At 40.2% G+C, this 23,549-nt stretch overlaps 1 protein-coding gene across 1 annotated transcript in view; it reads left to right on the top strand.

Moving 5' to 3' along the window:
• plxnd1 (plexin D1) overlaps positions 1 to 23,549 on the top strand; it is a 72,093-nt gene that overhangs the window by 13,496 nt on the left and 35,048 nt on the right. The window contains exons 5-12 of the mRNA XM_080294491.1: positions 4,578 to 4,707; positions 7,866 to 8,043; positions 8,306 to 8,414; positions 16,492 to 16,591; positions 17,956 to 18,054; positions 19,578 to 19,667; positions 19,971 to 20,079; positions 21,196 to 21,353. Of these exons, the coding sequence (XP_080150617.1) occupies positions 4,578 to 4,707; positions 7,866 to 8,043; positions 8,306 to 8,414; positions 16,492 to 16,591; positions 17,956 to 18,054; positions 19,578 to 19,667; positions 19,971 to 20,079; positions 21,196 to 21,353 (973 nt within the window). The remainder of the gene's footprint in view (positions 1 to 4,577; positions 4,708 to 7,865; positions 8,044 to 8,305; positions 8,415 to 16,491; positions 16,592 to 17,955; positions 18,055 to 19,577; positions 19,668 to 19,970; positions 20,080 to 21,195; positions 21,354 to 23,549) is intronic.

Raw genomic sequence — 23,549 nt, 5'->3', positions numbered from 1 at the left:
AGTTTGCTTAGAAAAATGAATCCATAAAAGATTGGTACAGATACGGTCTTATAGGTCTCATAATCAGGTAAATATAATCTCAAATGAACAACACAGGATATGTCACACAGCGTCACTTTTTATTTAACAAAAACTAAAAGAAATGCAGAAGCAGTGTGTGAAAAATGAAATGCTCTTAAATATACCGGAAGTAATTCTTTTTGGTGTGACTTAATCACTCTCTCACATTGTTGTGGAGCAATTTGGGCCTTCTCGTCTTTACATCGTTGCTTCAGTTCATTGAGGTTCATCAGTGCACAGCTTTCATAAGGTCTGGATTTTGACAGAGCCATTGCAACACCTTGATTCTTTGCTTTGTCAGCCGTTCTGCTGTAGATTCGCTGCTGTGCTCGGGATCATTGTGCTGTTGCGTGACCTAATTTGGGCCAACTTTTAGCTGTCAAACAGGTGGCCTCACTTTTGACTCTATAATATGTTGGTATACATAGGAGTTCATAGTTGACTTAATGACTGCAAGGTGCCCAGGTCGTGTAGCTGCAAAATAAATCATCACCCCTCCACCACCATGCTTGACAGCTGGTATGAGGTGTTTTTGCTGATATCCTGTGTTTGGTTTTCTCCATATGTGGCACCGTCCGCTAATATGGCCAAACAGTGATCTAACCCTTCCCAGACTGATAAGCAACAGCAGTTGCTTATTTAAAGACATTGTTTTCCTCCTTGGCATTGGCAACTGAGTGCTTCACACCAGTAAATTGCCAAAACATTTGCTTTCATAGAGTTGCTCACACTTGCTGATGATCAGTTAAATCGAGTGTATTTGATTAGCAGCAACTGCTCCCTACCCTCTGAATTCCTGTAGAAGCAGTGATGGTGTACTTTTCACGCACCATTTCTGCATTTTGTCTGAATTTTTATTCAATAAATAAAGACATGGTGTAATATGTGACGTGTTGCTGGTCATGATGGAGTTTCATCTTATCATGACCACATCTGCTAATCAGTTTGAAGCAGCAGACAAATAAAGTGCTAAAAATAGCTGCCTCAGTCGAAATTAATTCTACAAAACCCAAGCATTCAAACAAAATACAAACATTGGTTTCATAAACTTACTATAATTGGTGAAACTATCTGTAAGCATTTTATTTTAATTGCTGAAGTCAGGCATTTTAAAATGGAAATCTGGGGATTGATTCGCTTCGAGAGCCAGCCTCAAGTGGCTACTGATGGAAATGCACAAGAGGTACTCAAGCCTCAGATTAATTTTTCAGCCCTGGAGGTTTGCACTTGATAATGACCCAAATGGAAGTTGTTTTATTTCATAATCTCAACATATATGAATGATTACTGGCAGAGATGGGCAGTAACGCGTTACTTGTAACGTGTTACTGTAATCTGATTACTTTTTTCCAAGTAACGAGTAAAGTAAGGGATTACTATTGCAAAATCGGTAATTAGATTACCGTTACTTTCCCGTAGGAATGCTGCGTTACTGCGTTACTAAAACCGTGATTTTTTTGCGAGAATGTCTCACGACAGTGACGTAAGCGAATGCGCCGTTAGTGACAGCAGCTGTGTGCAGATCAACAATGGATCACATATCAATTGTGGGAGAGAGTATGAGCGTGCAGCGTTTAAAGCGTGGAAGTACTGACCTTATTTTGAGTTTGATTCCATAAAAAGTGACAAAAACATTAGCGTCTGTTGTGCGTGGGAAGAAAACTTCTTTTTACAGCGAAAAAAACCCCTAAACTTCCAAGCAAGCACTGAGTGCGCAACGACGTAATGGGAAACTCACAGAGAAAGTCGCGGATTCTTCAACTGACCGCGGCACACCTGCACCAGGGTAAACCTCCGCCTACCGCAGTCCTGCTTTACAGGTGAAAATAGAGCAACAGGACCGCTGAGTCTTTGACTTTATTTATTTTCTGCTGTGTTTTACTTGCATCTATTTGAAAGAGTGAGTGTAAACACAAAAAATATTGTATTTTATGTGCTGGAATGTGCAGAAAATAGCTTTAAATGTTAAACAAATTTCTTCCAGTCAGAGAATGTTGCATATAATTAAATTTTTGCTTGATGCATAAAGTTAAAAGATTAAAACTGATAAAACAAGTTAAAAAAGAGACTTTGCCATTTGATTACATTTTGTATGATGGATTATGTAGAAAAAGTAGAATTGGGCTGAAAGATCTATCACTTTATCACCTATTCAGGTTGTAAATCGTGTTTTTAAAAAGTAACTAAGTAACTAAGTAATTAATTACTTTTGAAAATAAGTAATCAGTAAAGTAATGGGATTACTTTTTGGGGGAAGTAATCAGTAATTAGTTACTGATTACTTTTTTCAAGTAACTTGACCAACACTGATTACTGGCAACTATAGGTTTGTAATAATAATTTCAAAGACATGATGGGAGCATCACACCTCAGTCCCTTTGGAGTTTTGACTGAAGAGAGTATTGACTATTGAGTAAAATGCTATCATGCTAACTTTTCCACAGTGACTTGCTTATATTTGGCAAGTCATTGATGTTAATACAATTATTAAAAAACTATCTTTTATATGTGTGTTATGAATGTGTGTTATTAAGAGTCCTTATCTGAGGACATAATTGTTAGAATATTTGATACTAGACCAAATTCATGAACTGAAAAACAGAGAAGTGTTTATTTTCCTTAAAGGAAGTTAAAAAACAGATCACAACCTCTGGCTTGTAAAGCCCTTTATTTCTATTTTTAGTTGAGCAGCTGACCTCAGGCCCCTCTGAGTCCCTCTGTGCTGCTGGGACTGACAATGTGGACACTGACTTTCTCGGACACAAACACTCACGCTTACAGCCGCGCAGGCACAAAAAGACACACTTTATTTTAAAACAACTGTGAAAGTATAGAAGGGAAGTGGGACGTGCCAAACTCATTATGTACCGTGTTAGGTCATTGCTAGATGGGGCCTCTTCTTTTTCTCCTTACTCTGAGGTCACTTTGTCCTTTCAGTCTGCACTGCAGATGAACTGAGCTCTGTGCCAATGGTGAAGTTCATTAGTGAAGCAGAAGTCAGGGTGTGAGGCCACCTTGCTTGTTGGGTGCCCTTTTACAATTCTTATGTCCCAGGCATTCATTATACTCGCAGATTGCGCACATACATACGACTGTATGTATGGTACTGCTGACCATGTGTCCAGCGTTCATATTCCTAGATGCACTGTTGGTCCAAACAGACTAAGAATCAGACTGGTAGTTTTGTCATTCTGCTATCTGTAACTGTGCCTGTGGGATGGGTTACCATAGCAATGCATATGACCTAAGGTCAAGTAGTCTCTTGTGTCGAGCCAGCCAAACTGACAGCCAAAGTCTGAATGTGACATTAGGAGACCAGAGCACCTCATAAATCTGCAGCAAGCAGACCATGAAACCCAGTGGAGAGAATTCGTCAACTCCAGGAATGAAATGAAAACACAAACTCACCTCACAAAGAATATAAAGTTGACCTTGAACAGGGGTGTCAAACATGGTTTCATCAAGGTTCACAATCGGTAATGGGAATCACTTTAACAGTCATACATGGTTTATTTATATGCAGTTTTTAATCAAAAATGCATGTCTCATATAGTCCTCACGCCTAAAATTTGAAAAGCCCTCAGCCAGTCAGCTTAAATGTTGTTTGACCTTCAGACCATTTAGTCAAGCAAAATTATTCTGTTCCTTGTGCAGTTCTACAAGGCTACTATATAACCTATTCACAAGAACCAATTTCACAGAACTGAATCAAAATGATGACGCAAACGCCTCATAGCCAGGCTTCTCTTTACCCTCGAAGTTTCTCTGTAGGTAGGACCCAAATATAGACCAGAGGCAGTCTGAACCTACAAAAGACAAGCTTTATCTAAAGATGAAAACAACTCACAGAAATGAGTTGACTTCTGCAGGGCACTGACTAAAAAAAAATCATGAATCTAGTAGAACACAAAGACTTTGGGGAGCAACAGTGGGACAAATAAAAAGGGAGAGACATGACTATTTGCACGCACAGCTGACTGGACGCAGGTGAAACTCCCGAGGGCGTGGTGGGTAGTCACAAAGAAGGGAAACCAGATGCAGGTGCAGACAGGACAAAAGGAGAAACAACCATCAGAAGTAGGAAGATAAAGATACATAGAAAAGCCACTGAACTGAAACTACAACAAAAAGCATAGTACCATGACACCTACTGTTCAGGGCAACATTTTTTGAGAACCTAGTGATGTGCAGGCCGAATAAAAAATTTTTTTTTTTAAAAAGGACCAGATTAGACTTGTAGGCGCTGAGTTTGACACATACGACCTTGAAGTTCTGGATTCACAAACCCATATGGCTGTCTTGTGGTCTAGATTACCAGCTGCAGGAATGATAAGCAGTTATTTTATCATAATCTGATACTGGACGAGCAAAGCAACATGTGCATGGCCTTGAAGTTTAGGCCATACAGAACATGTTGAAGCTCTTCTTCCTGTAATCTAATCTCAACAGATTCAACATGAAAATGTAACACACATGATGTAGCAGATATGATGTTCATTTTGTTTCTTTCTGTCCAGATGTACCATCCAGAAGGAGTGCGCTCAGGGGCTGCTGGCCCGTTCTTGGATCAGCATGGGTGAAGGCCCCCAACAGTGTCCTTCCATGACCCTGACACCCGCTGAGATTAGCATCTCGGCAGACATCAAGGTGCTGTGAACTCGTTGTATGTTATTGTTACCGTCACATGCTTTTCACAAGTCAGACAAGCACTGCTGTTGATCTTCACAAAGTTATGGCTGCAATGGGGACAGTTTATTTAAAGCTGATGTCTCATGACCACCTTTATAATCTGACACCTCTCACCATTACAGCACAGACTATTATTATTACTCGGCTAATAAAATAAAGTGCCAGTGGCGTGTGCTACTGCAGCTTCTTCCACCATCACAACTTCATGCTTAAAGCGATGCATACGTTTATGTAACGCTAGCATTCATCTGCTTTTTTTCCAGCTTTTAAAAAATGTTGCTGTCAATGTTCACTCTTTATAGCTACACCCTCAACTCTGAGCCATATGGAAGCTCTTTTATGTTGAACGGAACAACACACAGCTGACACACAGAAATATTTGGTAGTCGATTGTTCAACTGCTTTTGAACCTTTGATATATGACTACTGTGTTTGAAAAGCCCTCGTAGTTCTTTCAACACGGACTAAAATCAAAGCTGGGACTTGGCAATATCTGATCACTGTTTGAATCAAAACTGAATGTTTTGAAGCACAGAGCCTGAAAAATAAAAAATCTGTCTAAATTCTGGAAATCTATATAAGCTAGAAAGATATAAGCTAGAAAATGTCTTGGACTGAATACATGAGTTGATCTGATGGACTATGATACAGAAATGTTACTGTAACCTCAGTCCACTGTTTTACTGGGTTTTTGAAAAATACAACAAGTCAAATGTCAAAACTCTAAAGTGCATCTATATTTATTCGTGCTCGTGGTTGCAGGAAGTTATCCGTGCGAATTTCTCCTTAATGGTTTCTACTGACCCAGCAAAGAAATTCAAATAAGAACTTTGCCAGGTGTCTCAACAATGTTGAAATGACATCCTCCATTGGTTTTAATATGGATAAGAGGCTGGAGTACAGAGTTATAGGCTAAGGCTAGTCTGGTACTTTCAGCTATTCCTTTATTTCACAAGTGGTCGTCACAGCAGATAGACACGCATATTTGATTTAGCACAGGTTTTATGCCGGATGCCCTCCCTCATGTAACCCTCCCATTTGTCTGGACTAGGGACCCGCATGAAGACTACACTAGCTTGTGACCCCCTGAGGTTGGGTTTGTGTCTCCTCCCGATCAGCTAAAGGCTTTTAGCAGCATTCAAAGACTGTATAGGTGCTAGCAGGTGTATATTAGTCCACCACCCAATTTAAGGTTTATGCCAAAGCTACCCTAAATTACCAGTACGGGTAATTACCCAAATCATTTTCTATGTTTTTTGATTAACAAGCCAAAATGTGGGGATTTTCTGCCTTTACTGAATGGAAAAATTAGCTTTAGTGGTTGAACGCTAATTAATTTATGACTTCTCATTCAACTTCAGTGTACTGGCTAAAATCTGAGTATGACAGATGATATCATTTTCTTTTTTTTTTGGCTAATAAATAACAATATTATTTTTAGTTTTAACAACTTTTTTTCACATATTTCTAAATTATTTGTGTTTTCATGTGTTTATAACAGAGGTAATTAGTGCTAAATGGTATTTTATTTAACAAAATTTGGGGAAAAACTTCTTGAATTGATCATAACCTAGAAGCAACGTATTTTTTCTAGTAAATCCATGATAAATGCTCCAAAAAAGGTATCAACATCATCAAAATGGCAAAGAGGTCCAGTTCAGTGACACCTGTTAGCATAGGAGACAAGCTTTATTTAAAAGACTGTATAGGAGCAACACAAAGACACAGATACCTGGTAATTTGTGCTAAGCAACACACTAATAAAGAACTAGAGTTTCACGCTCAAAAAACTGAAGCACTGATTTCTTTGCTGATCTGCACAGGCAGCCATAATATTTATCAGATTTCATTAGCGATGGTCCAAAATGCACCAGCACCACATCTATTATTTATTTTTATATTTAGCTGTAACTAAAATTGGTAAAATGAAATGCAGATTAATAGTAAATAGTGTTTTGCTGCTTTGCAGACAGAAAAATATGTTTTATCAGTTATTTAAAAAGTAATTTGCGGTGACTTTCCAATGTCAGCTTACTCTATAGTATTTGTACATTGTATGTGGGCATGTTTCCAATCACCTTTACCTTTGTACTAATGGAAAACACACATTTAACTCAACTTTCAAGTATACCTGAGAGCTAGTCAGGCTTCATTAGTACCTTTTGTGCATTAATAATGAGCTTACCCATTAAAATCTTCACCCTTAGCTTTGCAGGTGTTTATAAGTGGTATTTAATGGACCACTACCTTAATCAGACTTGGCAGGATAATATATCCTGGTTAAAAGAGTGACTGCATCACCTACTTATGGGGTATAGCTTCCAAACTATTGTTTTCAGTAATTCTTAACAGTCATTATATCGCGTAACAAAAGATAACAATGTGATAATTAGCTCAGGGAAATTTGACACCTCAGATATAGTTGACCTTTAATTACAGATCATAATTGGACTTGACTCGGAGACGACAGGTCATTAATTGGTTCATTAATTGTGGATATTTGCTTGTAATGAGGGTCAGTGTGGCTGGTCCTCCAGCTGCCGCTGCCAAAGGCATCCTTCATCAACAGGAAACTCCACTCAAGGTTGTCTCCCCAAAAGCAGGAAGCAGCAGGCAGGAAGTCAGAGCCTTAGGCAGGAAATGATCAATTCCACTAAACAATGGAGAAGATTTTTAAGACAAGTAAGCACATGCCGCCGGCTGCTTCAGTTCCTACCTGCTGGGCTGCAGAATATGTCATCTTGCTCCTTCCTCTCTACTTAACAATCCTTGCCTTCTCCCACCATCCCACCCTTAGTTTTCTCACATTGAAATCATTTAGCTGAAATTCAGTCATGTCAGTGAGGTGTTATGTTTCTCATTATACGTCTGTCATACTTCATCACATACCCAGATTTAGATGTGAATGTAGCACTGTGCCATCTGTTTCTTCATTGCACATTAGTTTCTTTATTTCTGCTTAAACTCTTGAACAAAGTTGAAGTAATGCCAACACCATTCGCTCTCTGTTAAGGAGTATTGGAGTCGATGTTTGTGCGTTTGGGGGATTCAGGTTTCTAATTAATTTTGATGAAGACGAGCAGCTATTTATATTGCTATATGTGTTTTTGCCGCAGGATGTTGGCATCTTGATAAACGGCAGCGTTCCTGATCTGATTGGTTCCCGGGTGGAGTGTGAATACGAGCCAGGGGTTTCTACAGTCGCCACGGTGCACCTGGACTCCGGTCCCTCTCAGATCCAAACCTGCCCTCTCCTCCCTCGAAAAAGCTATCAACCAATCCTCCCCGGCAAAGGTGGGACTGCAAACAGGCAACCATTTGGCTTTTTTTTTTTTGCTAAGCTGCCAGCCATGTTTTTCCACACATTTCAAGGACAGTTATGGTATTTGAGTCATTTTTTTATACGAACAAATCCAATTTCCCCTTTCATCTCTTCAAAAAGCGGCAAAGTCAGTGTAACGTCAGGATGTACTGTTGTCTAGTTTGTGTTATGAGGGCGATATCATCTCCAGCGGTTGTCACATACGCTGTTGTCTACATTCTTTTGTTTCTTCAGATCACCTGACGGTTTCTGTGGCGATAAAAGTAAATGGCACATCTGTGGTATCTGGGAGCTTCATCATCTATGACTGCGAGAGGACTGGAAAAATACATCCGAAGACACCGTGAGTCACACTTTTAATATCACTTTGGTTTATCTCAAATTCTTGATTTAACCAGTTAGTGATGCGTTTACACGCAGTCACATTTGCATTGATGCAGTGGTGAAATTTACATTTTCTCAAGTACTGTTCAATTTTCAGGAAGTATAGTTTATACTACTTTATATTTATTCCTCCACTACGTTCTTTATGCAACCCTTTGCACTTCAACTTTCACCAGATTTAGACACAAAATACTAGCATGATTAGGGTTTTCATGTAAATTAAGCATATGCTATGTTAGTGCATTGTTAAGGAGCAAATCAGTGTCTCCATGTCCTTATGAGAAAAGCGCTGCTTACTTGTGATCACTTTTGCCGCTTCACATACCCTTATCTGTTTAAATAAGTATCTGGATATGAATATTGAGCATCTGCATTTGGAGGACATGATTATTGGGGCCTCGGGCTTTTGGTTCTGTTTGCTGTCCAAGTATCAGGCAGCTAAACAGTTCCTTTAACCTCCCGAGCCTCCTCATCCTCATATGGTGACATTTTATTTGGGTTTTTCTACATCTAATACTTAATACTACTTCATACTACTTTTTTTTTAATTACTTCCAATCAAAGCTTGTGCTTGTTTTTTCAGGTTCAACTTATTAGGTCTGCTATACCTTGGAGAAATTAAAAATCCATCCAAAATAAAATTTGGGCTTGCAGGATGTTGTGTAGTAATTTGCAATCTTGAAACCATGAACTATCATGTGACAATGATAAATCATTTTTATTAATTTTTGAACTGTGCAAAGGTTTTAAACTAACCCTAATTTCTTTTAAGGAAAGTGGAAAACAGGGTTATTGAAACATGTGCAAGTATACATGGAAATACAGTTTATAAGAAAAAATAGAGTGTTAATAATTCTTGAAAGTCAGTGGGTATGACCACCTGGACTCTCTTAGGCAAGCCTTCTTATAATTTCTTCAAGTAGTTCTCCAGGCTTCTCGCAGGACATTCAAAGATCTTCTTTCAGCGTTGGCTGTGTTTTGTTTCGTTCTCTGTCAAGATGATCCCACAGGGCTTCATATTGCTTTGTGTTGAGTTTGAGGTAGATATGCCAAGGTTTTGGGTAATAGCTCTGACGGTACAAAAATACTATTTTATGCCTGTCAAATTGTGTTATCTTTGGCATTTTTCACAGATGAAACTAAAAAAAAATGGGAGCAAATTGTGTTTTGCAACAGGCTGTTAGTAACAAAGTGCTTAAAGGTACAATTACCTGGTCACTAAATTGCCTCCCTGGAAGCTAAATGTGAAAAAAATGAGGGGTAGCTCATTTTGCACAGCACCTTGCAGTCTCGAAAAATGAACGATGCACAGGTTCTGTGTCCAGTAGCTCAGATATCTGTAAGTTGTTAGCAGTTCCACCAAAGAGTTATTGATGTTTTTTTTTAGATAACTGTTTGATCATTTAAATTATTCAGTGTTTTACAAAAAAACTCAAACACGTGAATAGTTCTCTTCTTCTTTGATACCAAATTACGTGTTACTTAGCTTTCACGAGTTCTCAGACAAGACTGCTGAACCGTGTAAACAGCTGAAACTAAGTTCACCTGGAAGGTAGAATAATAAAATGCTATTAGGCTCTGATGCATCAGTAATGGTCTAATAATGAAGCAGCTTAATAGTGTGCCACTCACCGGGGACACATTTCCCCATTATGAGGTCTTTGACTTAATTTTGCTCATAATATTTCTTTAATTTGCACAATTATTGCAATAAATGAGATCCTTTGAGTAACAGAGTATTATTACTTTATATTGATGCTTTTACTTAAATAGTGGATCAGCTGCTTCAATATGCAATAAATTTCCTCAAAACAAACCTTTAATGTTAAATAAATCCCAGTGAAATACAATTATAGTGATCTCACAGCAGCAAATGATTGCCACCTCCATCCCCAGCCACTCCCTCTCATGTTTTTTCCCCTGTTCTCTATTTAGGCCTCAATACTCTCGACGTGTCTTCAAAGGCTTATTGTGTGTTTTGCTTGCTCCAGGTTTCCCAGTGCAGGATCAAATTTGGGATTAATATGCTGTAAACATTAATCCAAGGGAAATTAGATATGTGTGTCTGGCAGATCATGTCAGTGTTTGTTTATATGAAAGACTGTGACTTGTATGGCCCGGTTACTGGGAGGGTTTACTCATATCTGGAAGCAATCCAGCTGGCTTCCTCCTGCATGTTGGACCATGTCAGAGGATCGGCTCTATCTGATGGGCAGATCTCAGGTTTAGAGGGGCATCTGTGTGTGTGCTTGTTTGTCTGATTCCCGGAGATTGAGAAGGCGTTTGATTTGTCCCTTTTGTTCGCTTTTTGAAAGCAGTTTCGAGGTGTGAACACTGCAGTTGCAGGTACATGTGTGCAAGACTGCACCCAATATGTGCGCGCGGCCTCAGTGCTCGGTGAGGTCCAGGAGTGTGAAATTAGATGGTGGTTTGTTGAAGGTGATAATGAGCAAAGTGCCATTCTCACAGGATGAGCATTCTGCTGTAATGTGCGGATCTGCTATACTCTATCTGATTTTAATCACTGCATGCTGTTTTGTTAATAATCCCTAAAGAGCCGCTCATTCTCAGGGAAACCGGATAGTAGAGGGTCTTTGTTTTACGCTTTATGAAAAAAGCCATCACTCGGGTTTTTCTTATGTTATTAGATACTGACATCTGAACGTCTGTGTAAACCATCAGTGTCACGCAAGCACCGTTAAAAGTGATTTGCTGCAAAACTTATTCTCATATTAGAAAATCTGTCCTGTGCTGTCTCATGCTACTCTGGTGTGGAAGCAAAATTACATTTCTGCAAGGTGTCAGTGGAGGGTATTTTATTCCAATTCATTATTAATACACTGTGCAAAACAAAGTGAGACAATGTCTCCTGTGGCATTCTGGCTCTTTGTGGTAATGCCAGACTGATGTGATCAAAAATAAACTGATTCTTAGTGCTGCAAAGAGCTAATTATCTGCTAATCTGCTAATTGTTTTCTTGAATAATCAATTACTGATTTGGTTTGTGAAGCGCAGAAGCGTAAGTAAGTAAACTTTATTTGTGTTGCACTTTTTGAGACAAAGAACAGTCACATGGTGCTTCACAGAAGTGTCAATAAAAACCAATCAACTCTTAAAGAAAAGGGAAACATGCACAATTTAAATGCCGACCTGTTGATGTTAGATTATTTTGACAGAACAGTAATTTAAGGGATTAATCATTTACCAAAATAGCCGCCCAATAATTTTCTCTTGATGAACATTTCAATCTAATTAATTGAGTTTTTGTTTCAGGTTTAGCAAGTTCAGTGAATTAGTGGTTCAGTGAATTATTATAAGCTTTAATTGTCTTTGTTCAAAACACAACACTGTTTAGCTGGGAGCGGGGGAAAATCAGATTAAAGGCGAAGGAAACAGAGGCACATCTGCCAAACATTTTACATCATCTTCAGTCAATAATCAAAATATATTAAATAGTAAAAAACACCTCAAAAAACAGATTTAACCCTGGATAGCGTAACCACAAAACAAATGCTAGGCTTTCTTTTTATATTCATGATAAGTAGTAGGTGGTTGAATACTATTGATGCATTTTTATTACTCTGTACAAGGCTGAGACTGTAGGAGCCGTACAAGAAATCCATTAGTTAGTGGGTGTAATTTAAGCCCGGTACCTTGCATGATTTGCATTCCCATTTCTTTCTCCCTAGTCTGTCCCAACTCTTCGGCACTCTTGCTCCTTAATATAATCTCTTATCAGAAAGATGCAAATAAAATCGTAGTAAAACAATCTCATTTGAGGTCGTGAGCGTACCGCAGTGACAGCTGTCCTTGAAAGACTGCCAGTTTTGAGCTCCAGTGTGTAAAGCCTGGATCTAAAACACATGCTAGAAAGTCAGGCTTAATAGCATATATGTGACAAGAAATATTTAGCCAACGCTTGCAATAAAGAGTATTACTGAAAGTATAAAATCACTTGTGCAATACCATCTGTGGTTTAAAAAGTAGGCGAAAACACGCCTGGTGATGTTATACAGTACTTCCCCTTAAATTTGCAGCAGAAAGCATGTGTTGCAACCATGCCAAAACCACTTTACGTGACAGTGTCTAAATAAATGTATTATTAAGTTGCATTCAGGGTAATGTAGCAGAGCTTGAGCTTGACCCATGCTAGTCACCTAAATTTAGAATATTAGAATAACTAGTGACCATAAAACATTACGACACTTTCAAAATGGTCACCGGGCAAAGTGTTAATGACAACCAGACCAGGCATTCCAGTCTCACCACACAGCCCAGTAGGACAAACACCTATCCTGCCCTCTCGCTCTCATTATGTCTCTCAGCCACGCTCTCACTCTCAAACACACACACTCTCGCCGCTGTATTTGCTTTTTGTGTCTCAAGTTTGGAGCATGTCTCTTTCCTGCTTCTCTTTTTTTCTCTCTCTGTCTCTCTTGCCGTTTGCTCCCCCCCCTCCCCCCTCTTTCTCTGTCGTCCCCCCTGAAACTGATCTTTTCTTTCAAACGTATTTCTCTTTGACAGAGATGTGATTGAGGATGTGTGTTTAACCGCTGTGTCCACTGAGGCCCTGAGAGTGCAAGCCTCACTCTTTATTTGTGTGTGTGGTCATTATGAGTTGGGGAGGGCAGTTTCACAGGGTATTTACTGTCAGTGTTAGATGAAGCAGAGAGAGTGTGTGTATGTGAACAATCCTTGTGTGTCAGTCTTAGTGTGTGTGTGTGTGTGTGTGTGTGTGTGTGTGTGTGGTGGTTTATAGGTGTTTTAGTAGGACAGAAAGGGAGTCAGGGAAAACAGAAACTGTGCAGCTGATAAGAGCCTTGAGGGGTCCGTCTGCTTTTAATCAGAACACACACGTTTCAATTACATATCTACATCCTCTTGCACCCACTTCACTCCCCCCAATCTAGAAACTCCCTTAGAGTGCTGTTATCACTGGAGGCACTATCATTCCTAGTGTGGGACATCTGTCTCTTCCCAGAGGCAGCGCAGTGACTCACACTTTACTCATGCTCATAATGTGCAGTGGAGATGTTCCAGTTTAGGCACTTCATCTGAAAAGACATATTTCTACTCTGTACACAGAAAGCAAGGACCTAATATCCACATATCCACAAACACCACCCTGTATCATCTCGACTACATGTTAAATGGTCTCAAAACTAAAACTGCCTCATATCCAAATATCACTGTTCATTCTTACACTGGACCAAGAAAGGCTCATGTGTATTTTTGCATATAAATCAACTTTTCATTTTCTAAGAGAAATTTCTATTTTGAAATATAGCATATATGTAAGATATACTTATATTATCAAAGCAGATCTTCTACGCCCCTGTTCTGTGTTATTGTACAAAAAAGTGCACCCTGTGCAGAAGCAGTGTGGGGGGAATTAAACACACCCATGATTTAACAACTTGTAGAACCAATAACTTTGTAATGTGAGGGTTTGTTATGTGGTTCTGAATTCAGCCCCAGTGTGACCTCGCTAACCAATCAGAAGCCAGGAAATCCTAGACTTGGGTAAATGCAGGAAAACCAACTAGGCAAATTCAACACATAATTATTACAGCTTTGAAAGTGCAGGTGTAAACATTCAAATATGTAAACATGCAAATATCAAAACATGTAGCTATCAAGTATAAATGAATGTTGTTTCACTTCATTAAGGCCTTACCATTTATGCACAGCTCTCTTAAGTTGCTGCCTCAGGATTTCAATGTAGTTGAGGTCTGGGCTTTGACTGAGCCATTGCAACAACATGATTCTTTTCTGATCCACCGATTCTGTTGTAAATTTGCTGCTGTACTTCAGACAATTGTCCTATCGTTAAGCTTTATCTGGTGTACAGATGGTCTCACATTTGACTCTAGAATACTTTGGTATAAAGAGGACTACGTGCTCAAATCATCTACCCTTCACCACCATACTTGACAGCTTGTATAAAGTGTTTGTTCTGATATGTTTTCACTAAATGTGGTGCTGTGCATCATGGTTAAACATCTCCTCTGCTCAGGACATTGTTCCAGGAGTCTTGTGGTTTGCTCAGATGTGAGTTTACAAACCTATGTTGTGCTCCCTTGTTCTTCGTAGAGTAGAAGAGGCTTTTACTCTTCCAAACAAGCCATACTTATTCAGCCATTTTCTAATTGTGCCATAATTAACTTCAACATTTAACATCCTGACTGAGGCCTGTAGAATCTGTTGGTCCACGTCAGTCCAATTTGCTGGGACATCCATTCCTGGGAAGACTTGCAATTGCCTTGAATGTTTTCCATTTGTGAATAATCTTTCTCACTGCACAATAATGATCTTGAAATTGTTTGGATATTACCTTATAACACATCCCAGATTGATGGGCAGCAACAGTCACTTCTTTAAGATCATTGCTCATGTTTCCTCCTTGGCATTATGGTAACACACACCAGAATGAACCAGACCAGCAAAAACTCTACCAAAGCGTCTGCTTTTATAAGAAGTGTTCACACTTGCTGGTGATCAGTTAATCGAGTCCATTTAGCAGTGAGGGTAGTGTTTGTATCACACTACTTCTGCATTTGTCTTAACTATATATGACCCAGTTAAATATATCGTGTGCTGGGGTTCATCTCAGATTGTAAACAAGCAAATTTAAAACCTGCTAAAGAATATTTTTATTATGCTTTGATATGTTAAAAAGCTTAAAATTGGAAGAGGGGATTTTATTTATACAGTGACTGTAAATAGTTTACTTTGTTAATCCCTAAAACGAAACTGCCATGTTGCAGCAGCAAATACACACAAATACACCACAAAAGTAGACGTAAGGCCAAAAGATCAAGAAAATACATGCATGCAAGGTACTAGAGTCCTAAAAAGTAATGAATGAATACATGTGTAAAAAATAGAATATATAAAGAATTTCAGATATTTGAGATACTTCTACTGTACAATAAACTCAGAGTGTGCAAATAAGCACAAGAGTGATTGTGCTGTGTGTTTTTATTCTCCTTACACTTTCTAACTGCTCTACCTTGTGTGTGTGTGTGTGTGTGTGTGTGTGTGTGTGTGTGTGTGTGTGTGTGTGTGTGTGTGTGTGTGTGTGTGTGTGTGTGTGTGTGTGCTATCCCTAAGCTGATTTTAGTGAAAAACTGTTCACAAATATAAAGCCCTTTCATTTTTTTCTTCTTCTCTAAATTAGAATCCATTTCTTGTGCTGCTGTATTCTAAGTATACAGCCGGAGGAAGCATATATGTGCATAAACTATTTTCATCACAGTAATGCAATGTGTTTTAATAGTTGCTTGACAATTTTAAAAAATAAGACAGGCTTTGCAAACACTGGCAGCATGTGCTAGTATGATAAATTTATTGTTGACTTTGTTCTTTTCACCAGAATTCAGACTGATCATTTCAAATTCAACCAAGGTCCAGCAGATAAAAACCTCTCTATAAGCTCTGGCCAGCCAAATCTTATTTCACCTAGACAGACATCTTCAGCTGTCAGACGAGTCACGCCCACCCAACAGTTTGCAAGTGCTGTGCATGTTTAACCTGTGCATGTGGGCTTGTCTCAGATCAGCGGGTATGAATTGTATAGACTCTACAAGCTGCTGATGGTTTTAGTTGCCAAAATATCTTCACGTAGGCAGTGTAACACTCAGACTTGATCTCACAAAGATATAAATACAAGCAACAGCATGCTCACACACGCATCATCATTTACCAGTCTGAGTGTTTATTGAGAAGCGCTTTGTTTCATCTCAGCAGATTTGGCCCTGTGTGACCTCTCTGCTGGCTGTGTTGTAACTGTGGAATGAATGCATCTGAATGTGACTAATCATTACTTCCTTTTATTAAAGCTAAACTTTGATGCCTGTAATCAGGTCTGTCTCTCTGCACTGCTCTCCAAATGAATCACAAACCAAACTTTTGAAAAACACTCTTCCCTGAATTGGAGTTGATCACAGGGAGTAATTGTACAGAGGCGAAAACAGGCTTGATTTGGCAATATTTTGTCCTTGTTTCTCAACTCTTTATGTGTATGTGTGTCACAGATGTATGAGCTGCCTGAGCACAAGGTGGAAGTGTTACTGGGACCAAAACAAGCACCTATGCGTCTCCAGTAAAGATGACACGAATCAAAACCTGCTTGAGGTGAGTAATGTGTTTAATCCACCAATCAGATGCCTCGAGGTGCTCATGATATTAAGTTTTCTAGTAATCAGAGCCTCGGTAGTAATCCAGACTCCACTGTCCAAAAACACTAAGTGTTCTGTAATGGTCTGAGTCCAGACGGGTTAGGCAAGAGTAATGATGTGGTAATTCAGTGTGATGTTACAAGTGTCACAATTACACTTCGTACGAATGTGGAAACCAGCTATAAAGTCTCAGAAGGGTTTGGTTTTAGAAACTCAGACCAGGCATCTTAAGTTTCTGTTTTTGAAATGTTTGTCTGAGAGGATAAATGGAGTTTCTGTGCTTTGATTTGGGCTGGAAGTAATTTGACTGGTTGCTTGATACCAGCGAAGAGTTAAATTAACGCCTACATTTTCCACCGTAGGTTTCTATAGCCCTTTATTTTGCAGCTTGACTGTACAGTACAAATGAAACTGTATGTTTGCCAATGTCAGCTCCCGTAGGGTGTAAAGTATTTTGTTAAAGCAAACAAATCATCAAATCGTGTAACATGTTTGGCACAAGAGAATGAAATGGCTGTAAAAGTGTGAAATTTATCTAAAGCTTCAAGTGTAGCATTGCTGAAGCCAATTGAAGCTCCCCAGCCACTGTCCTTTTGGACATAATCCTGACATTATCAAGGCCTTCGAGGTCAGCCACTGTATTATTTCTGTCCCCTGTGTAAATTTATTGTGTAGCCAGATCCCATGGCCTGCTTGGCCCAGCAGACTTTGGGCCTCGGGGCACACACAACTGGTTCCAGTTAAAAAATGAAAGGATGTGACTCAGTCCTGTGGTCAGCTGCTGGTCAGCAGTGTTTAAGTTTTGTATGATCATGAATGTTTAACACTCGCCTTTATTTCACAAGATCCCCAACAGAAGCAGACAACTGATGTAATAAAGACATCACAGCATTTTTTTTTTTTTTTTTTTGTACAAATGCAATAAATCCCAGTCGGGTGTGCTGTTTCAGATCCCAAGAAACTGATAAATAAACAAGCCAAGCACAAGAAACTCTTAGTTTTTAAGCCAGTTTTTATAATTAAAATTCAAGGCTCTTTTTAAACCTGTAAAAAGGTTATTTTGATGTAGGTCAGACTGACATGATGAGGTGGGTTTTTCCCATTCTGCTGAGCTCATCGCACTGTCCGGTGGGTCTGCTTTTCTAATCCCTCATCATCTCTCTATTTGAAGCTGTTGTTGTTTCCTTTAGAGGAAGGCTTCACCCTCTCATTTCCTTCTCATACAGATAAACAGGACAGGTATTTTGAGGCACGGATGTGTGCATTGGAGCTATTGTTTTCTTTAACTCCTATATGTCACTTCCTCCCTCTTCACCACAGAATGCCGCTTCCTGCCCCAGCCTGGTTTCCTCTGAGGTTCCTCCATCGCCATCAGGAATGGTCCAAGACTTCACGTTATCCCTCAGCAACATCCAGGAGGTATGACACACAGCCTCCAGCTATAGAGCTGGACTTGGACTTTGTCCAAATTGCGTGTTGTGAAAATGATTGGAATAAAACACAAGCATATGGTGTGTTTGCTTCAAGCTGAGTTAAACACAGATGGATATTTGTGTGTTGTGATTTGGGTCAACGAGTGAGTAAAACTGGAGTGATCTGCTTGTTGTAAGACGGAGATTAAAAAATGAAGAATGAGCGGTTGTCTTTATGCTTAGTTGCTCGCTGCTCAGCTGTCTGGGCCCACCGTGCCTCTGGTGACTCGCTGAGTTGTGTCTTTGTCAGCACAGCGTACAATGTGCAGTCGGTCTGAGGCAGCACGCACACACAGAAGGCAGCGGCTTTATTTTGCATGGGCTCATTATAAATTCAGCTAGTCCTTCCAGATCAGTTGTTCAAACTCTTATTCTCATTCCTAATCCACATGGAGCCAGCCAGATGCCGATCCTGCATCGCTGATAAGGATCTGCTAAAAATTCCAGTGCTGACTGGTTGCCAGGCGTGGTCAGTCACACGCCTAACCCAGGCTGGCCTCTCAAGCCGTCTCCTGGTGTGTTGCTATGGTGACAGACATTGAGTCACATACACCCCCCCACACACACACACGCATACGCACGCACACACACTCTTCCTTAGGGCAGCGTGAATGTGATTGGCCATTCACGCTGTTTATTATGAAAGTTTATCCAAACTGACATTGTTTGACTAATGCCTTCAGATTGTCGACAAGTCAGCAGAGCAGGAAATGTTCTGCCAGTCAAATTCATTCTCCCCAAAGCATCACCATCGCTCGGATCCTTCTGGGTTTTGTTTAGAATTTCAGTTTGGTTCCCACACTTCTCCGTAAGGACAAACCTAAAGGATGTTTAAACACGGTCTCACACAGCCTCTCTGAAGCATTAATGAACAAGCAAGAGGTTACAAGTTTGTTTGCTGTTATATTAGTTCAGATCGAACATAATTTCAGGAAGCCTTTCAGTAGCATTTCATTGCAAGTGCCCCCCCACCCCACACACAAAAAAAGAGCTTCTCCGGTGTCAAAAAGTACAGCGAAATAGCAGAGGCCTGGAGAGACTGAGTAAAGTAGACCAATTTAGGGTGGCTGGATTCACAGACAAATTACTTCTCCCACTTTAGGCACTTATCCTTTACTGCTCTTACCTATCTGAGCTTCTTTACGATCTTAACGTCACACATCTTGGCTCAGTAAAACTCGGGGCTTTCATTTTGTGAAGAATGAATTCATATTCATTACTCTGACTCCCAGATGACTTGCTGAGATGTTGGAGTCCAGATGTTTATGAATATGAAATTTGAATAGATCACATTTTTCCTGGCAGGGACAATTATTGTGGGTTATTTCAGTTTCCTGGTTCTCTTTCCGAGTTGTCAATTGTTACCAGACAGTGATTGAGACAGTGAGAACAGCATGTTATTAGGTTTTTTTTCTGCTGTTTTTGAAATGCTTTACTTTTTTTTTTAAAGTAAGTGTTTTTGCGTAACAGAATGAGAAGCTGGAGTGTGACTTTGGAACAGAGCAGCGATATGAGGCCACATGGCTGAACAGCACGACTGTCAAGTGTAGTGGAGTGACGGTAAGTACAGACGATGACCTACCAGAAATGAGCGAGTTTGCCAAGTCTGAATAAACATGCTTAAAGCTCCGGCGCATCTACTGTGCATTTACTGGTTCAGTGGGTTCATTATTGTTAGCTTTAACGCTTATTTGTAACTTGTTTTTGATGTAATTATTTTAAACCCTTGTTTAAGACTTGGCTAGAAACCTATGATTATCTAGAGCATCACTAAGTGGAAGCAAAATTACATACAATAAAGACACGAGAACATTGAGGACATACCTGTTTTTGCTGATGCCGTCTTCCGCCCTGTCTATTTAGCTTTCCACTAATCAGAGGAGTCAGATTTACCACCTTAACCTGAGGAGGCGAGGAGCCTTTATCAGACATCGAGAGGATGTATTCATTGACAGCCCCCAGCCTATGAAAGGTAAGATATAAAAACCCATAATTATGTAGACATGCAGAAAAAAAATAAAAAGAAAGGAGTAGATGAAAACACAGCTCTCTGCTCCATTACATTTGTTTGCTCACCTCTCATGTATTTGCAGTGTAATTACATCCCCGCCACAACAAGAAAAAAGATGTGACATAGCCTCCACTGTTGCTCCCAGAATGCATTTCACCCATACCCAGATGTGTTCTCATGAGATTGATGGGTTTTATTAAATCCGTAGAAAAATAAAGATTCCCTTACAGGGACAAACAGTGTGCGACTACCTTTCACTTGCAGTAATAGCAGTTTGTGTATTACAACACATAATTTGCCAACAACCAGTAATTTACCATGATGTTATATCCTGCTACCGTCTAATTACACATAATGATTGGAGAACATAGTGAGCTGCAATTTTAAGGTGTTATCAATGCCTCTCTCAAGCAATGTCCGCATGTATTGTAGCAAATATAGTTTGAGCTCCATGACAACAGTGAGATGATGAAAACTGACGTGTGTTGTTGAACTTGGCAGTGTTGTCTATAGTGCAGCTACAAGCCAGTTTTTGCCTATCCCAGTCCCAGATGTGCTGTTTGCAATCCATGTGTCTACCATGTGAACAACAGCCCTGGGCCACTGCCAGACACTCCGTGCTGTTAACAGGCAAGACGGTCGCTTTCTGAACATGCAGTGTCATCAAATTTTAAAATGACACACACTTTATCACACACATACAGGCGTGCACGCACTGCAATATGCACACAGTCAGCTGCACAGATGCACATGCGGTGATACAAATGGGAGTTCTCACTGGGAGGCACACTGGAACATGAACGTAATCATCTGTTTTCCCTGGCTTTGTTCTCCTCCACTCCTCTAGCTCTTTCTCCTTTTTTACTGGTTTATTTTTATAGCTGTGAATATATCATCCTCTAACTCCCTATGCTATTTATTTAGGGCACGCAGCCCATAGCTTCATAAAAGCTCTAAAAGAAAATACCTTGAAGAGTGTACATTAAGTTGACCAGTCAAGGCAAACAGAGTTCAGTAATGTTTTCTCACAGTAGTAATTGCCTCTATGTCTCTCCCTTATCTGCCATATTCATCTAGTGGAAGTGTACAACTGTGGTGTGGGTAGCTCGGACTGTTCCCAGTGCTGGGGTCGGGAGGATCAGGGACACCTCTGTGGCTGGTGTGACAGCATCTGCAAGCCAAGGGATGAATGTCAGCCAATCAGGGATCAGTGTCCTAATCCTGAGATCCATGAGGTAAGTTCAGGGGTTAAACGTGCAGGACTTTGGGCCACAAATGCTTGCATTCATCCTCCTGCATCCCTCACACCTATGGTATTTAGGCCATGTAATGGTAAATCATGAGGTCACTCACATGGTCTGGCAACCCAGATTGTCTGTCAGTCCAGGATCAGCTGCTAAGGTTTTGTTTGAACCTTATTAAAGCAGCTCATTCAGTGATAAAACTAACAGTCACATAGCCACAGACCCCAGGAGACCCAAATGAGTCGACCTGCAATGACTCAGGAGGCCATGGGAACACCTTCTGCACCATGTAACAGCTGTACATAAGCAAACCATGTGGACTGGGGCATGAAAGCTATGTGTGTAGGACCCTTTATGTATGAAACCACAAAGGCTAAAAGGAAAACAAATCAGAACCATGAGGGACTTGAGATTTTGCAACCACAACAAGAGAAAAACCGCACTGCTAAAAGGAATTAAGGAGTATTTATCTTACACGGGATCTGACTGCAGTCACGTCATCATGATTACTGCCAGGGTTTGCGGAGCTCATTTGCATGATCGTATTCATTTGTTTTTCCAACTGTAATGGGAGCCTATTTAGAGTCATCTTCCGAGCCTTTTCTGCCGCTACCAAGCATTATATCAGCACAGCTTTGGTAGGCGGTCATGGGAAGCATGGCTCACATGAGACTCAGTCGGCCTGAACTTCCTGTAGATAAAACCTGGTCGGCAAGCAGAACAAAGCAGGCGCGCAGACACACACTCTCTCACATACACACACGTAAGCCCACAATCTGTCACACAAATAGGCCATATTGAAGCATTCACGATTATCCTTCATTCTTTGTAGCTGTCAGCATACTGTGACTAACAGGATGCTCTGTGAGAGTCTAACTTATGTGGACTTCTTACATGACTGAAGTTAGCTGGGCTGAGATTCAGTATGTGTGGGTAGACTATTGTTGCAATACTCCATGTCTCTCTCTCTCTCTCTCATACACACACACACACACACTCCTACTGGCTCTCTCAGGAGAGCAGGCTGCAGAGAGGATACTGGGGTTGTGGTTCGGTGGGGTGAGTGATGCAATGCTTTGGCAGCCGTGTTTTCCCAGAGAATCCACAGGGGTTAGAGCCCAAGTCCTCCAGCTTATAGAAAAAAAAAAAGCTCCGCTCTCCCCAAACATTCAAACACACTCAGACTGCAGCAGCTCTTTGTTATATAGTCCTTGCAACAGTGCTGCTAAGATAATGAAACATGTTTTTCATCGCTCTGGCTTTGTCACGTACAATCTCTGTCACAAGGTACTCACACCAAAATATCAATAATACAGAGGAGGATTTCATTATTCCCTAAACTTTGCCACTTAGCACCTAATTGAGAAAAATGCTCTGTTCAATTCATTGACGTAAGACAATGGAGACATTTATTATTAACTCCAGGGGCTCTTTATTTTCATGTCATACCTAGACTAGTTCAAGGAATTAAAAAAAAAAATCCATTGATTAGAGGTACTTTGGCAACCAAAACAGGAACTGCAAAACATAGTTCACTCACAACATGAAAAGAAAAGGAACAGAAGGACTTGGGTGAGACCTAAATGGTTTGGGAGAGAGGATGGAGAGCTAGTTGGACAAAAGACAGGGTGGAGAAGGGTACAGTATAGTGAGAAGCTTTTTCCTGTTTTTGTCCTCACGTCCTCCTTGATTAGTCTGATGCAGAGGAAGTCGAGTGAGGAGAGGAAGATGAAAGCTCTGACCTCAAAACAATCCCCCCCCCAAAAATGAAAAGGAAAACATGTGGATTTCATTAGGTAGCTGGTTTGTTTGGTGCAGGTTTATATACATGCATGTACATTTGGAGCATGTTTCATTTGAATACGAGAATGTGGAGTAATTTTGTTTAAAAGCTCCAGCTTTCCTTCTGGAGCTTTTTGCTGAGGCACATTCACACCCTGTGATCTCCCAGGAGGCCTGGCAGAGTTTGCGCTGTAAATCAGGACTCACAGACTTGTAAGAGGTGTAAATGAACAGCATGCAAGCTGATGTTGCTGTCAGGTCTCAATGGCACCGCAGGGACGCACTACGCGCTATACGACGCATAGTGATAATAAATAACTGCATATTGCCGGCTGCTTTTCTGTGTTTGTCTGACATACTACAGTGTGCGTGTGCACAACTGCGCGGACAAGCATTTATATGCTG

Source organism: Astatotilapia calliptera, chromosome 20 (assembly GCF_964374335.1).
Source record: "Astatotilapia calliptera chromosome 20, fAstCal68.1, whole genome shotgun sequence".
NCBI classification, from domain to species: Eukaryota; Metazoa; Chordata; class Actinopteri; order Cichliformes; family Cichlidae; genus Astatotilapia; species Astatotilapia calliptera.
Note: the sequence above shows the minus strand (reverse complement) of the source record. Positions and strands in the feature narration are given on the sequence as shown.